Below are 16306 nucleotides of genomic sequence, written 5' to 3'. Positions count from 1 at the left end.
AAATAATGCAAGTACTTTTGTGCCAGTTCCAATTAATTATCACAAACACGCACGAATTGGAATCCTCATCAATAGAAGCACATTTTTACACGTTTTATTGACAGCTCCAGCGCATCTATTTCCCATAATGATCACCTTAAAGCCAATATTGCCATTTCCCCAATAGTCTTGTTTCAAAGCTCCACAATTTGCCAAACAGAAACATGATTAGCCAGCTCGGGGGCTCCCTCTGAACGTGCAAGTTTCTGAAAGAAGACGCTATGAGACATCAAATCCGTTCCGTCCCTGGCCTTTACATGCCGAGAGAATAATCGAATTAAAAATTGAGATGTTTACGCGGTCTTCCAGCACTGGAGGCAGCAACACAGTAGATGAACACGCTAGGTACTGGCGCAGTCTACAGCCATGGGGAAAGGAGCTTAACAATCACAGAGCTATCACCGATCACAGACAGCTTAACTACTGAAAGGAACCTGACCAATCACACTAGCCCGGCTGTCGTGGAAGTGCCGTACAGAGAACCGCTGTGTTTAAATAATGGAGGACAATACTTGAGGGAGCTGTTTTTCCTCTTTTTAAATCAGATTGATTTTGTTGATTTCCAACCTCTGTTCACACTGACAATGATTTATTATAACACAACCTATTGATTTGACGGGTTTAGACTAGCCTGGCCGATGAAGAAAATTTAAATCGTTTGTATGTGGTAAATTGATCAAAATGACCATAAACATTAGTAATTACGCTTTACAAATTGGAGACTGTGACCTGAAATCTCTTGCCGACTTTATTTGTGTCTTACAGAATTGATTTGTGAAGTTAATGGGTAACACGATGCATATTGGTTGCTGTACGTGGTCAAAGGTCCTGATGTTGATTCACTGTTCTTGAAATTAGCAACGTTTGACCCAGGCGTCTAGTCCGTAACAGTCACACATCTTCCCAGCCCAACCCTTAGCGTTAAGCTAAAATCCTACATGAAGCATTGTGCATTTCCTAAGGTTCTGGTTCTCCTTTCTGATCGAAGTTCCTTTGCCTTCGCAGTTTGAGGGAGCTGTTTGTTTCTATCAGCGAGTGAGTAAAAGAGTGAGTGAGTGAGTGAGTGAGTGAGTGAGTTTACTTTTTCTCCGCTTTCAGCAATATTCCAACTATATGGCGACGGTCTGTAAATGATCGAGTCTAGGCCAGAAACTCCAGTGAACAAAAGTATGAGCATCGATTTACGGAATTGGGATGCGATGATATGTGACAACTGAAGTCAGCTATCCTTACCACCCGATCCCGTTAGTCGCACCTTACGACAACCCTGGTCTTCAAGGTCATTGTCAAAAGTATAATAGGGAAAGTAAGTGTTAGTCCCGCGGACTTCTGAAAACACTTTAAAATTAATAAAACCTTCAACTTTTCAATTTTTGGGTAACACTCATTATTACAGCTATGTTACGACTGAATAAATCAAAATGGACCAGACAATCCAATGACTGCCATCTTGGCCAAGAGCTAAATCCTTGGCGTTCGATGAGCTCAAGACGCCGAGTTTTACCATCCGTTAACTCATCTCCGACCACAATAGGCTTCTATGAATCCATTCTATCCCAGCTTCTTGAAGCCTACTATGCCACATAGTCTCTAGTTTCTAATTACAGAACGACGCTTGATCACTGGAATGTCTGGTCCAGATTCCATTATTTACAGACCGCGCTATACAGCTGGGATATTGTCGTGTGCTGACAAACATACAAAACATAACAAATGATATCCTTTGGTGCAAACGCTACTCGTACTAGCCTATCATATACACCATCCGTGATGAGCCAGGTAAGAAATCATCTTCCAAACAAAACATAACAAATGATATCCTTTGGTGCAAACGCTACTCGTACTTGCCGATCATATACACCATCCGTTATGATCCAGGTAAGAAGCGATCTTCTGCAACCGTGCTGAGGTCGACAATAGTCCTTTTGGGTGTAAATGAGAACGAGAATGTTTAAATATCTCGAAATAGGGACAAGTTCACAAAACATAAATAAGATACATGGTCGTGAAACTTCTGTACCCAACAGGATCTGAAATCTGATGTTTTGTGATAGACTGCTGAAAAATTCGTTTAAGAAACCATCATGTAATGTTGTGTCATCTTCATGCTTAATACATAGGGGTGACAAATAGAACAGCACCAGCACATATTCAGATGCAAGACAGTTCAGCCAGGTGAGAAGAACCCAGCCAGGCAGGTGCTGGGTTGCTGAAGGCCTATTCTACCCCGTTACCTTCACGGGTCTTCACCTAAAAAGTAACCGAGCCGCTTTTGGCAATGCTCCTTCATCTTCATGGCGAGCAACACCACGAAAGCGGGCATCACATACTGTTTCCGACTCTATTTAATGTATTTGTACGTACCAACCACGCCACTGTCAAACATCCGATGGCAGATCTCTTCTATGAGCATACAGGGTACGGGTGGGTCGCAAGCGCTGTCGCTCAAGTTTCCAGGCTGTGCAGAGTTACGTCCCTTGGGAACACCAGAAATCTGTTATGGTAGTTAATCTAGAAGGGATCCGTTCATAGTTGTCAGCTCTATGTCATTCATCGTTGATACCAAACAGGCAAACGTCCGAGACGGCCTGCTTTATCCGGGATTTCGCCTTGTACAAAAACGAACACGTTGTACGAGTACTGAAGATCTACCTTCATTAAACCAACTCATTCACTCACATTGATTTTTTATCAAATCGGGCAACATACAGACTTGCCTGTGGCAACGAGGGACGCATTATTCTAATTCATTGCAAGGGTCGGCGGTACAATCAAGACAAATCGCCACCCGACATATTTTATGGGCGCTTCGAGGCTCCAAAACAGGCCCCTTTCGGTCTTATCAGCAGCAACACCACTATCACACCGATCATAAGCTATTTGTTCCCACGATATTGACCGACTGGTCATTTCAAGATCACAATGATCAACCAAGTTGTCGGTGAAAGGTTTTTTGTTTTTTCCTCTTTTTATCTGCCCAGTCGAGCATATTAATCGAGCGAAAGCGAAAGTCTACCAAATTTCGACTGTCCACCCAAACACTAATTGCAATGTATGAAAGAATTCATCGGCTCAGTGGACAAAAACTCGACTACAGGTACTTGGTTCTCCTGGGTGGAAGCAGTGTCCGATCTCGTAAATATCAGGGTTTGACAAAATAACACAAAAGACATCGATTTTATTTTTATTTTGCTCATCATCAGATCAATGTGTCCTGACAATCGGCTTTATTAAACTCTGTCACACGCTTGAGATCAGGAAAAATGCACCCATGAAATCATATAATCCAGAATAAATCTATCAAAATATTCTCGATATAAATTTAACACTGTGCACAAACGGAGTGGACAGGTAAATCCTCCCATACGTCGTGGCATCCAGGACCCTTATGTCCCGGAATCCTCACCCATGTAGTTGTCTTCTTACGACAAACTGGTCTGCTAATAACGAACACTAATTCACAAAACAATTAATGTGTGCTTAAATGCTGTTGCGTTTCATATTAAAATTATATCACAAAAGGTTAGATGGACATATCAGAGAAACATCGATGTTATGTGTATATGTACATCACAGAGGTTGATCATGAAATAATGGGATATATTATTAGCCGAAATGCAGAACATTCTTTTCATAGTTGATTTCATTGTGATTTCTAAAACTGAATCGTATTCTGCTCAGAATAATTTGTTCGCAAAGAAAGTAAATAATATTCTGTTTCATATTCCTCGAAAAAGCTTGAGCCGATCATCCATGATTTCACGGCTCGCAAAGAAGAGCAATGGGCTATACAATCCTTACATGATCGAACCTATATGGTTTCGTTTCATCCTAGCGTCCATACATTTTGTTAGCTTGGAAATGTGAATGCGAAATTTGAAGAAATAGGCACCCGATCTTTTTACATAAAACAGGAACTCCTTGTGGTAGACACACATCACAGCTTAGACTGAAGGTTCTTAATTGTCAGGGTAGAGGATGCATATTCTTTGTATGAAGTCAGAAATTGTTCAAGATGCATCAGATACTCCCTGGGATGCTTTCTGTAATGAGCGGCATGGGTACTAGCATCCCACATCTTGTAGAATACCTTAAAACTACCAACACCCTCCCATTGACTGCGTATATCTTCAACGAACTGGGGATCTGACATTGGGTCATTACGTGAAGCAAGAATCAGAGTAGGTACCTCTGCTGGAGAATCAATGAAGAACTGAACCTCTTTCTCGTAAAAGTCCGCAGTATGCTGTCGTGTTAATGCGAAGTAACACTGCATGGATTTCTTTATTATTTGCCTGAGGAATGCACTGTTCGTTACCCCTGTGCTGACTCCTTCGATCATTCGGGAGAGTGACCCACATGTCATGCTGTCTAGAACCACGCCCTTCAGTTTTTCCCGGAAGTGACCACACTGGTTCGGACTGTCGGTCGCCATTTGTAAACATATCGTGTAGTTATACGCTCCAATAGATACGCCGTGGACGAGGTAGTGGTCGTAGCGATCAAATCGTTTTTTCAAAAGTTGTAATAACTCAAAACATGCCTGAACAGAGCTTGGAGGCCAGGCAAAGTGAGTTAGTTTGCCATCTATAAATAGCACGTCAAACCCACGTGACAAATATAACTTCCGGTATTCATCTGCGGCTTCCGGTTTCGCATTAAGCCAGCCGAAAAACAGGACTAAAGTGTCCGCTACCACTTGACTGCTTGACTTGATGCTGTTTTCGTGCAGGGTGAGAGTCGAGCTGATCGTGGTTATTTTTATATCGTCCTGCGAGGAATCCATGTCAAATCCGAACAAGGAGTCTGCCCCTTCTTAACAGCTGTAAGAACAGAGTACTTTAGGACAAAAGGTGTTTGCAGATTACCATAGTTTATATTCATGTAAAAATGTAACGATACGGACGTCTTTATTCTCAACCTAACGGATGATTTCTGATCCAAAATGTCATTTTAACAATAAGGGTCACAACATCTGGGTTATGTGTTAGAACTTCAGGATCAAAGGATTTCTTTCAAAAAGACGTGACGATTCTCACACTGATTTTATCCAAAGCACCATCTGCTTGCTCCAAGAGACGACTTTATGGACTGGGTGGTCAGCTGATTATTTACAGGCCACCCTTTCATAAACTTGGATCAACTTATCAAAATCACTTAAAAGTGTAGGTTCCATGCTCTCATCAAGATAAACAACTTCTTACTTACAACGCATACCATATTACTGAAGATACCAACAAACAACTGATCTCCTAATACCTCAGCTTCATCCTTTACTATTTCCCCCGAGTGTCTACTGACCTCCATTCTTCACTGATTCCCCTATTTATTTACTGAGCCACACTCTTCACTAGTTCCCCTGGCGGTCTACTGAGCTTTATCATTCACTGTTTCCCCTGGCTGCACCCTTCACTATTTACCCTGCCTATCTCTCCTGAGCCACACTCTTCACTATTTCCTCTGGCTATCTCTCCTCAGTCATACCCGTCACCTTTCCCCTTCCTGTCTTTTCTGAGTCACACCCTTCACTGTTTAGTCTGTCGGTCCACTAAGCCAGACCCTTCACTATTTCACCTGGTAGTCTCTCCTCAGACACACCCCTCCCTGCCACCTACACTGTATGCGAATGTCAACCCTCCACTACCATACTGCCTGCTGATCTCAACCCATCACTTCCACCCACCCTGTTTGCTAATCTCAACCCTTCAACACCAACAACCCTGTCTGCTGATCTCAACCCTTCACTTCCACCCACACTGTCTGCTGATCTCAACGCTTCAACACCAACAACCCTGTCTGCTGATCTCAACCCTTCACTTCCACCCACACTGTCTGCTGATCTCAACGCTTCACCTCCACCCACCTTGTGTGCTGATCTCAACCCTTCACTTCCGCCCACACTGTCTGCTGATCTCAACCCTTCACTTCCACCAACACTGTCTGCTGATCTCAACGCTTCACATCCACCCACCTTGTGTCCTGATCTCAACCCTTCACTTCCGCCCACACTGTCTGCTGATTTCAACCTTTCACTTCCACCCACACTGTCTGCTCATCTCAATCCTTCCCTTCCATCCACCTTCTCTGCTGATCCCAAACCCTTCACTTCCACCCACACTGTCTGCTGATCTTAACCCTTCACTTCCATCTATCTTGCCTGCTGATCTCAACACTTCCACCCACACTGTCTGCTGATCTAAACCCTTCACTTCCACCCACACTGTCTTCTCATCCCAAACCCTTCGCTTCCACCCACCCTGTCCGCTGATCTCACCCTTTCACTTACCACCTACCCTGTCTGCTCATCTCAACCCTTCACTTCACCCACACTGTCTACTGATCACAAACCCTTCACTTCCACCAACACTGTCTGCTGATGTCAACCCTTCACTTCCACCCACCCTGTTCTCTGATCTCACCCCTTCACATACCACCTACCCTGTCTGCTGATCTCAACCCTTCACTTCCACCCACCCTGTCTGCTGATCTTAGCCCTTCACTTCCACCCATACTGTCTGCTGATCTCAACCGTTCACCTTGTCCGCTGATCTCAACCCTTCACTTCCGCCCATACTGTCTGCTGATCTCAACCCTTCACTTCCACCCACACTGTCTACTGATCACAAACCCTTCACTTCCACCCACCTTGTCCGCTGATCTAACCCTTTCACTTACCACCTACCCTGACTCCTGATCTCAACCCTTCACTTACCACCTACCCTGTCTGCTGATCTCAACCCTTCACTTCCACCCACACTGTCTGCTGTTGTCAACCCTTCACTTCCACCCACACTGTCTACTGATCACAAACCCTTCACTTCCACCCACACTGTCTACTGATCACAAACCTTTCACTTCCACCCACACTGTCTACTGATCACAAACCCTTCACTTCCACCCACACTGTCTACTGATCACAAACCCTTCACTTCCACCCACACTGTCTGCTGATGTCAACCCTTCACTTCCACCCATACTGTCTGCTCATCTCAACCCTTCACTTCCACCCAAATTGTCCACTGATCTCAGCCCTTCAATTCTATCTACCTTGTGTGCTGATCTCAACCCTTCACCTTGTCCGCTGATCTCAACCCTTCACTTCAGCCCACACTGTCTGCTGATCTCAACCCTTCACTTCCACCTACACTGTCTTCTGATCCTAGCCCTTCACCTTGTCTGCTGATCTCAACCACTCACAAATACATACTCCCAAACACTTCTCACCTTGCATACATTTGATGACATGCTACACACTTTCTGCCCTACCAGGCCTGTCTTGCCACATAATAGTCATAATATACATGGATTTGTAAATTCCTGTATTGTCACTTAACTTGCTTATTCACCGAGTTGACAAGAAATACAATATTTAGTTTTCATGACATATTCGGGGTTAGAATCAGAATAACACAATGTCATCTTTAAAACTGGAAATTTCTCCAAACAGCACCATACTTCATTACTGAAAATCTTTCAAAATATAAACACAAAAACAACAAAAAAGCGAGCTTTTCCCAATATATCATGGTTCTGTTTTTAGTAATGTGGGGAGTCTGATGTTTTGTGATCGACCGCTGAAAAATGTTTACAAACGGATGGATGGCTTTTTAGTATCAAACTACTTAGACCTGAATATGAATAGTTGGAAAAGAAATTGTTTGTTTATCGACAATGGCCTATCAAAGTTAAATCAAAGTTTACGTTTCAAGTATCGGTTTCTTTTACATTTTACTACATTCCAAAAAGACATGCCAGACCTTCTCACTGACAGCATCACAAAAGTTACAGACATGCTGAACAACTGAAAAGTTGTCAAATTTGACAATGAAAACGTGGTTACCGTTTGATTGTATCTGTTAGAAATTACTGTTTACTTAATACGTTTTGTTATAATAATAACATATTATTATAATATAATACCACTGGAATAAAGCAACTGTGCATTATTTGATATTTTGTCATATTTTAAGGAAAAGATAACAATAGGATTTGAGATGATTTCCTGAATCACCATTTAACTGTTGACAGGAAAATATGGAAATCTGTATGATTTGACACAAGGCACTGTGACACACCATTGAAGAGATGCGGTGTCAAGAGCTCCCCCTGACGGTTCCTTACAGTCCTGGAACTGATTGGATGTATGCCAGGAATGGTCCAAGCAGCCAAACTAGTATCGTCCCTCGGATGTATCAAAACAGTGGTTGTCTTGCTGATGTGACATCATGCAGTAATGCTGATTTTATTGTAAGCTGTGGCATATGCGACATACATGCTGATTAGGTTGAATTTAACTTATCTTACCTCACACATAAATTTCATTTTAGCCCTCTTCTGTTGTTTTCAATGTACTTACAAGTGTAGTACATTGCAATATACCCCCTGCCAATAGCAACACATTCGTGTAGTTTGTGGTAGTTACATTCTTATCTCGAACAGTAAATGACACATGATTCATGGAAATTACCAATGCTTTGCAAATAGAAATTGATGGAAGGGAGATAACTCAACATCTGTCAGTGGGTACGAAAACATTTGACTCTCTTTCCAATAAATATATTTTGAAAAAACGTTCAGATAGTTGTCACTGTGAATATTGAGAAGGGGAATTACATCGCGCTAAGATAATACCTACGCAAGATGCAAGATTCGACTCATTTGATTCACACACGTTGGCTGAAAGTATATGATGCAATACCCATGCTTCAAGCAGTTCAAAATTAACATTGAGGTGTTCGGTAACAAAAATATGTTGTTCACTGGTCCCTCAGGGACCATGCATTGATTAGAGGCGTGACGATACAGAAAATTCATGATACGATATGTATCACGATATCTTGGAACGCTACAATTCAATACATATCACGATATACTATCTTCAGTTATTCTCTTTAGAAACATGATATCAAGCAACACTGACATGTCAATACTGACATAACCGTCAATTTCTTGAGATAATTAGGTCAACAATACTTACAAAAAAAAGTATCGATATATTTATCATTCAATAAAGTATCATGATTATCGATACTAAAATATATTATCACTGCTCTGGCGTTGATGTACCCTCGAACCATGCACCACTCGTGACCAGTGAACAACTTTTAGTGTTTTCTACAACATTCAGAGGCGAGGAAATAATTAGGCATTCTTCAGTTTTCAATATCAAGTGCATGAACGTCAGGTGTCAATAAGCATTCAAAAATTAAGTTAATTGTGCAAAGTGTATGTGCTATACCCACAACATGTGACATCAAATGTCATGCAAACTAATGTGCTTTGATACATGTACATTGAGGGTTATTTGTATAACTACCACCTTATTTCTAACAATTTTATGTTATGCACAGTTACTTTTTTTCCCTCTGTATACATATGTTCATGTGAGTAAAATAATTTTTCTATTTTTCTTCATTGTTTTCCAAGTTAATAAGAATGATATCTAATATATGGTAGGAGTAACGCTGGTTTCAAATGTATTCTATTTTTCAGGATTATTTCTTGGGGCTAGGGTTTATGTTTACCATCATGTTTGAGCTCGGGTTAGGGTCGGCTTTCTGTATGAAAGAAGAAAAAAACAATAGATCTATTCTTTGGCATAGAATGATAATAACACGGGGATTACTGGCGAGAATTTTGATAGTCTGACTAATCTAATGTCACTATATCCGGAAATGAGTTTTCGTGAAGTTTGCATAACTGGTTCACAACCTCTGTTTTTCCTCATATTGACACTGTCATCGATCGCCTACGAGAAAGCACCAGGCTAAGGGAGGTAACTCTGATACATTTACCTTCACGTTTTCCTGACGTGTAATACACTTTGTTTTCTAGATGTTCATGTGAGCAATATTATTTGTAAAACATATCGCCAACATTTGAAACACGTTTAATCGTTTTTCATTTTTAAAAATCACTGTAGATCTTGTGGAATGAAAACAAAAAGAAACATGTCGAAATGAAATCTGGTTGAAATGGCACGGGGTCGCAATGAAACGATCACTTATCAGATGACTTCGATTCAATACTGATTCACTGTTCCAAAGATCTTAGTCTGCGCAAAAGAAAGAGATCCTATCTGAAGAAAAATGGACGAAACCAAGTACACGTTTAACTCACCTTGTTGGGCATTGAGCCACAAAGACAAAGCAGTCACGTCTGTCTGGTTGGACTTTGGGCTACTCAAACAAGGGAGGTAATAAATCATTCAGTTACCATTAAGTAACTTTTACGAAAGCTTCACTGGCAGATCTATGTGGAGGGGTTGGGAGTGCGCTCACTAGCCCAGAGGACAAATAATGTTATTTCACTGAATTGTGCACTTTGTGTTACAAGCATACAATTCGGCATGACTATAGAGAGGCCTCGCAGATTTGCCATATTTTTTATATGTTGGGGGATACAAGTGAGAAAAAACCCAACTATTTTCTACTATTTTCGTCATAAGTTTTTAACAAATTCTCTAGATCTCATAAATCATATAACAAATTGTAGGACATTCATAGGTGATCATTTTTCATCTATACACGTCTTTCAGTTTTAGCGGTTAGGAATCCAGAAGTATATTTAGCCTCGCATAATCAATATTCGCGCACCCAACACGTTTTGGCACGGTATGCGGAATTAACAAGGCACATAAAAATCAACAATTGTACAAACCTTCATCAATTTAATATGATCATGAAATCATACACATTTCAGCATTTGACACATCGCTATCGTAGCGGGACGAAGCCATTATCCACACGACAGCATCAAAGTAAGTTGTGCACAACGACATCAATATTCGTTATAGCTAAAATCCGGACAAACTGTATGGTGAATAGATTACGCCAAAAGCTGATACTGATGTAGTAATGAAGTTCATGTCTCACAATGTTGATAAGAAGGTTTTAGTCAGGAAATGTTCAGAGTTTGCCTACTTTTGTCTTTTTTCATCAAAAAGACGCATTTAAGCATGCAAAAATTCCAGTAATCTTGAATGAAAATTTAAATAATATTCTACAGGCCTTTGGAGACATTTCCTGAATAAACACAAGCATATGTTCGTTATTCATTAATTAAAACCATTTTATTTGATCATAAAAAGTCATATCAATAGCCTTTACTCAGTAACCTCTCATGAAAATTTGTTGTAACGCCAATATTAGTAGTGGTTGGCAGTTATGATGTCCGCGGTTGCTCCCCTTTCCCTGTTTTTGTAACATGTCCGCCTGATTAAACACGCGTGTTCCGGTGTGAAGGTATCGGTATGATATTGGTCTAACTGGCGTGGTGGCAGCGTGGATACGTATTCACCCTTCTGTAAAGTCAGAATTTTCTGGTTAAGACCCATTCAAGACGAAACCGTAGCGTCACGCTCTCACTGGTGTCAATGTCGCAATTGATCTGGATAGGCACACATTAGTATCGTTCAGCGTGTTGTCATAATGGCACAAACACTCAGGGCTCCAAAACAATGGATCCTTACCAAAAATGAAACCATTAATTCTTTCGAAGGTTGGAAACAAAACTTACTGTACACATTGTCCACAGATGCAGCGTTGTCCCCATTGTTAGAAGCGGGTGTAACTTGGCTGAAGAAATCTCGTGCCAACCCGAACAGGGGTTTTACAAATGATGGAGAAAATGTCGCTGTCGCTCAACGCAAAACAGCAGTACAAAAAGTCACTACTTTAGAACTTATGCTCGGCCAAATCGCAAACTACTGCCCTGTCATATCGAGAAACACCATAGTGAAAAATTCTACCTCTTTACCGTACATATGGCAGTCAATTCGCCTCCATTTTGGTTTTCAATCAACCGGGGGTCATTTTCTTGACTTTGATGACATTCATTTGGGAGTAGATGAGAGACCGGAGGATTTGTATCAACGCCTGACAGCTTTCATAGAGGACAATTTACTTCTACGTGACTCAGGCATTACTCACCATGGCGAGGCGATTGCCGAGGACGAAGAAGCCTCTCCTACCGTAGAAAACCTAATAGTGCTTACTTGGTTGCGATTGTTACACAAAGACCTCCCCCGTTTAGTGAAACAGAGATATGGGACGGAGTTACGTTCACGCACATTAGCGTCAATCAAACCCGAAATTTCTCAGGCCTTAGACTCCTTACTAGATGAGATACGTACATCAGAGGATGTGAAAGTAATGCGCTCTCAGACATCCACTCGTAACCAGTACACAAAACATTCGTCCACGACTCAGCGGTTCAAATCTTGTCCACTTTGTACAGCAGCAAAGCGCGCTAGTGTGAATCACTTCCTAAGTGAGTGCAAATTCTTGCCCGACCGAGATCGCAAGTATATCATGAAAGCACGGCAAATTGCACACATTTTGGACGACGTGCCCTCCAGTGACGAGGAAAATACATGTCATGATACAGATGCACCTATTGCTAATGACCCTAGTAGTACTACAACATCGGCAAGACGGGTCCATGTCGAGGAATCGCCATACATGGACACTTTCTATCACCACATTTGCGTTCGCCTCACTCTTGACTCCGGTGCTACCGGCAACATGATCTCTGCCGATACTGCCAGGTATCTAGGTACCCCCATCAATAGGAGTACTCAGTCTGCAAGACAAGCTGATGGTACTTCAAAGCTGAAAATAGTCGGTGAAACAAAGTTCACTGTCCACAGAGATAACAGAGAGTTTTGTTTTGAGGGTCTGGTTGTAGAGTCTCTTGATGTCGGAATACTCGCCGGTATACCCTTTTTGTCACAAAACGACATTACAAGCTTATCATTTTTTCGGATAACACTAGCATTTGTTACAAGTCTGATGAGAACCCAGACATACACACGGTGAGAAGAGCCGTCGTAGTGAGAGCTCCTGAAAATGCAACAACCATATGGCCAGGTGAATACCTGGAGGTTTCCGTGCCCGTGGAATACAAACATGAACACTTTGTTGCAGTTGAACCCCGTGAAGACACTAGACGTTCCTGTTCATCACTATCCAACTTGTGGCCCCCCCCCCCCCCCCCCCCTAGCATTTTGCCATGTTTGTCCGGTCGTGTAAGGATACTGAATATGTCCGATCACCCTCAGACTCTGAGGAAAAACGAACATTTTTGCTCTGTACGTGGAGTCACGACGACAGATTCATATGACACCGTCCAGCCCAACACACCAGCTACTAACTCATCACACCATGCCACTGGATTTTGCTCTGACAGTGTACAAGTCGATCCACATGACATACTCCCAGAGGACGTTTCATACAAGTTTCGTCAACTTATCTGCCAATATGATGAAGTATTTCAGCCAATTGCGAAAGGATACAATGGAGCATCAGGCCCATTCCAGGCTACAGTCAATATGGGACCTGTACTACCTCCCCAACGGAAGGGACGGTTGCCGCTATATTCAAGAGGTCGTCTCGTAGAGTTACAGCAAATGTTTGATGATCTAGAGTCAAAGGGAGTATTCAAACGCCCTGAAGATGTGGGAGTGAACGTGGAATACTTAAACCCGTCTTTCTTGGTCAAGAAACCATCTGGTGGATTCCGTCTGGTAACATCCTTTGGAGATGTGGGACGCTACAGCAAACCTCAGCCGTCATTGCTTCCGGATGTGGACTCTACTTTGCGACAAATTAGTCAATGGAAGTATCTAGTCACCACAGACCTATCCAGTGCATTCTATCAAATACCCCTATCGAGAAACTCTATGAAATATTGTGGAGTGGCAACACCATTTGGAGGTGTCAGGGTATACGTACGATCAGCCATGGGAATGCCGGGCAGTGAGACTGCTTTGGAGGAACTCATGTGTCGGGTACTTGGCGACCTCATTGCAAAAGGAATAGTGGCAAAGCTCGCTGACGATCTGTATTGTGGCGGATCTACACCTGAAGAGCTTTTGGACAACTGGAAGTCGGTTCTACAAGCCCTCCAGAAGAACAACTTAAAGCTTTCCCCCAAGAAAACATTCATTGCTCCACGATCAGTCACCATCCTTGGATGGAAGTGGCAAGATGGATGTATTCAAGCAAGTCCCCATCGAATCGCAACCCTATCTTCTTGCAGTCTCCCCAAAACTGTCTCTGGCCTCAGGTCATTCATTGGAGCTTACAAGGTCTTGTCTCGCGTTCTCCCCCAATGTGCACCCACAATAGGTCCTCTTGATGCTCTTACCGCAGGACGACAGTCGGGTGATAAGATAGATTGGACGACTGATCAAGTCGAAACCTTTCAGTCAGCTCAGAAGTCATTAGCCATGAACAAGACAATCACCCTCCCATGCTCAGATGATGTATTGTGGATTGTGACAGATGGAGCCCTGAGAAAGCCTGGTATTGGTGCCACAATGTACGTGGTCAGGAATGGCAAGACAAAACTGGCAGGCTTCTTCAGTGCCAAGCTGAAACCGCGACAAGTTTCATGGATACCTTGTGAAATAGAGGCATTATCGATTGCTGCTGCGATTCGGCATTTCAGTCCTTATTTGATCCAGTCTCGTCACAAGTCTCATGTGCTGACAGACAGCAAGCCATGTGTCCTTGCCTTTCGAAAGTTATGTCGAGGGGAGTTCTCAACCAGCCCGAGAGTGTCAACTTTCTTATCTGTCGTGAGCCAGTATCAAGCTACTATCGATCACCTTGCAGGTGCATCCAATGTCCCGTCTGATTTTGCCAGCAGAAACGCTCCAGATTGCTCAGATCAGTCTTGTCAGATATGCTCTTTTATTGACACCATGGAAGAATCCGTTGTAAGGAGTACCTCTGTCGAAGACATTGTGTCCGGAAAAGTACGACTACCCTTCATGACTCGCACCACATGGCGTTCCTTACAAAGTGAGTGTGGTGATCTAAGACGTACCCATGCGCATCTGCTACAGGGTACACGTCCTTCCAAGAAACTGACCAATATCAAAGACATCAAACGCTACCTCGCTGTTGCTACAATTGCAAAAGACGGACTGTTGGTTGTCAGGTATGCTGATCCCCTGCAACCTCCAAGAGAATGCATCATTATTCCCCGCCAGATTGTCGACGGAGTCATAACTGCCTTGCATCTCAAGCTCAACCATCCCTCTGCTTACCAACTGAAAAAGGTCCTTCATAGGTACTTCTATGCTCTTGATTTTGACAAGACAATTGAACGCATCTCTTCAACATGTCACCAGTGCGCTGCCCTCAAACAAGCACCTGTAGTGACCTTAGAACAGTCCACTTCTGAGCCACCAGAAGTAGTTGGAGTTTCATACGCAGCTGATGTGATGCGTCGTGAGCGTCAGATGATCTTTGTCCTGAGGGAATGTGTGTCATCATTTACCCTTGCATGTCTCATTGAGGATGAGAAGGCTTGCACATTGCGTGATGCTCTCGTTCGCTTATGTGTCGGAATGTGTCCCCTAGATGGACCAAGATGCGTAGTCCGTGTTGATCCAGCTCCAGGATTTCTTGCCTTACACAATGACCCCTTGCTGTCGAAACACAGAATGACACTTGAAATTGGTCGCGTCAAAAATGTCAACAAAAACCCAGTAGCTGAAAGAGCTATTCAAGAACTAGAGTTAGAAATTCTGAGAACCGATCCATCAAGGGGTGCCATCTCTTCCACGGCCCTAGCAGTAGCAGTCGCCTCATTGAACTCGCGCATTCGTCACGGCGGGCTTTCGGCTCGTGAGATTTGGACTCAACGAGATCAATTTTCTCACCAGCAATTCCCCATGTCAGACAGAGCATTGATATCCTCTCAACACGATTCTCGCTTGAAGAACCATCCCCACAGTGTCAAAGCCAAAAGTGACAACGGCGTGTTTCCATTACCTCCTGTGTTAAAAGTTGGGGACATTGTCTACTTGAAGTCTGATAGAAACAAGGCGTGTTCTCGTTCAAGATATCTCGTCTCCAATATTGATGGCCCATGGTGCGATGTGCGTAAATTTGTTGGAGTACAGCTACGCGACACAGCATACCGTATTCACTCCTCAGATTGCTATCTTGTTCCACCTACACTTCAAGAGCCGCAGGTCACTCAGGAAGAAGACCGAGAGGAGCCTAGTGTACCTGTTGTTACTGATACAGATCTGGAGGTTAATATGAACCCCACAGTGATCCATCACCCAGTGATTCCCAGTGAAATTGATCCCCTGTTTAGCCATGACCTTCCACCAAGCTCGGAACCTCCTTCAGAGATAGTACAGCCTCCAGAGCCTCTTCTAGACACTGACCCTGCACAGACGTGTAGTCGTCCTAAGCGCAACAGGAAGAGTCCATCTTACCTTCAGGATTTTGTGTTGGATCTTTGA

The 16306-nt window shown here is 42.9% G+C and overlaps 2 protein-coding genes and 1 pseudogene across 2 annotated transcripts; 2 read left to right on the top strand and 1 right to left on the bottom strand.

Moving 5' to 3' along the window:
* Positions 1 to 3215: 3215 nt before the first annotated feature.
* Positions 3216 to 10211, bottom strand: LOC137276975 (uncharacterized). Its single transcript, XM_067808627.1, has 2 exons — positions 10159 to 10211; positions 3216 to 4862 (listed from the first exon to the last, which is right to left on the bottom strand). Exon 2 carries the CDS (start codon positions 4823 to 4825, stop codon positions 3977 to 3979), a length of 849 nt encoding a protein of 282 aa, XP_067664728.1. The 5' UTR covers positions 4826 to 4862; positions 10159 to 10211; the 3' UTR covers positions 3216 to 3976.
* Positions 5022 to 6167, top strand: LOC137278962 (melanoma-associated antigen E1-like). The gene is made up of 2 exons (XM_067811458.1): positions 5022 to 5025; positions 5632 to 6167. The coding sequence occupies exons 1-2, from the start codon at positions 5022 to 5024 to the stop codon at positions 6165 to 6167; spliced, it is 540 nt and encodes a 179-aa protein (XP_067667559.1).
* A 1257-nt stretch (positions 10212 to 11468) lies between the features above and the next one.
* Positions 11469 to 16306, top strand: LOC137278961 (uncharacterized; annotated as a pseudogene).

The sequence above is a fragment of the Haliotis asinina genome, chromosome 3 (assembly GCF_037392515.1).
Source record: "Haliotis asinina isolate JCU_RB_2024 chromosome 3, JCU_Hal_asi_v2, whole genome shotgun sequence".
Lineage (NCBI taxonomy): Eukaryota > Metazoa > Mollusca > Gastropoda > Lepetellida > Haliotidae > Haliotis > Haliotis asinina.
The sequence above is the reverse complement of the archived record's forward strand: the minus strand, read 5'-3'. Positions and strand labels throughout refer to the sequence as shown.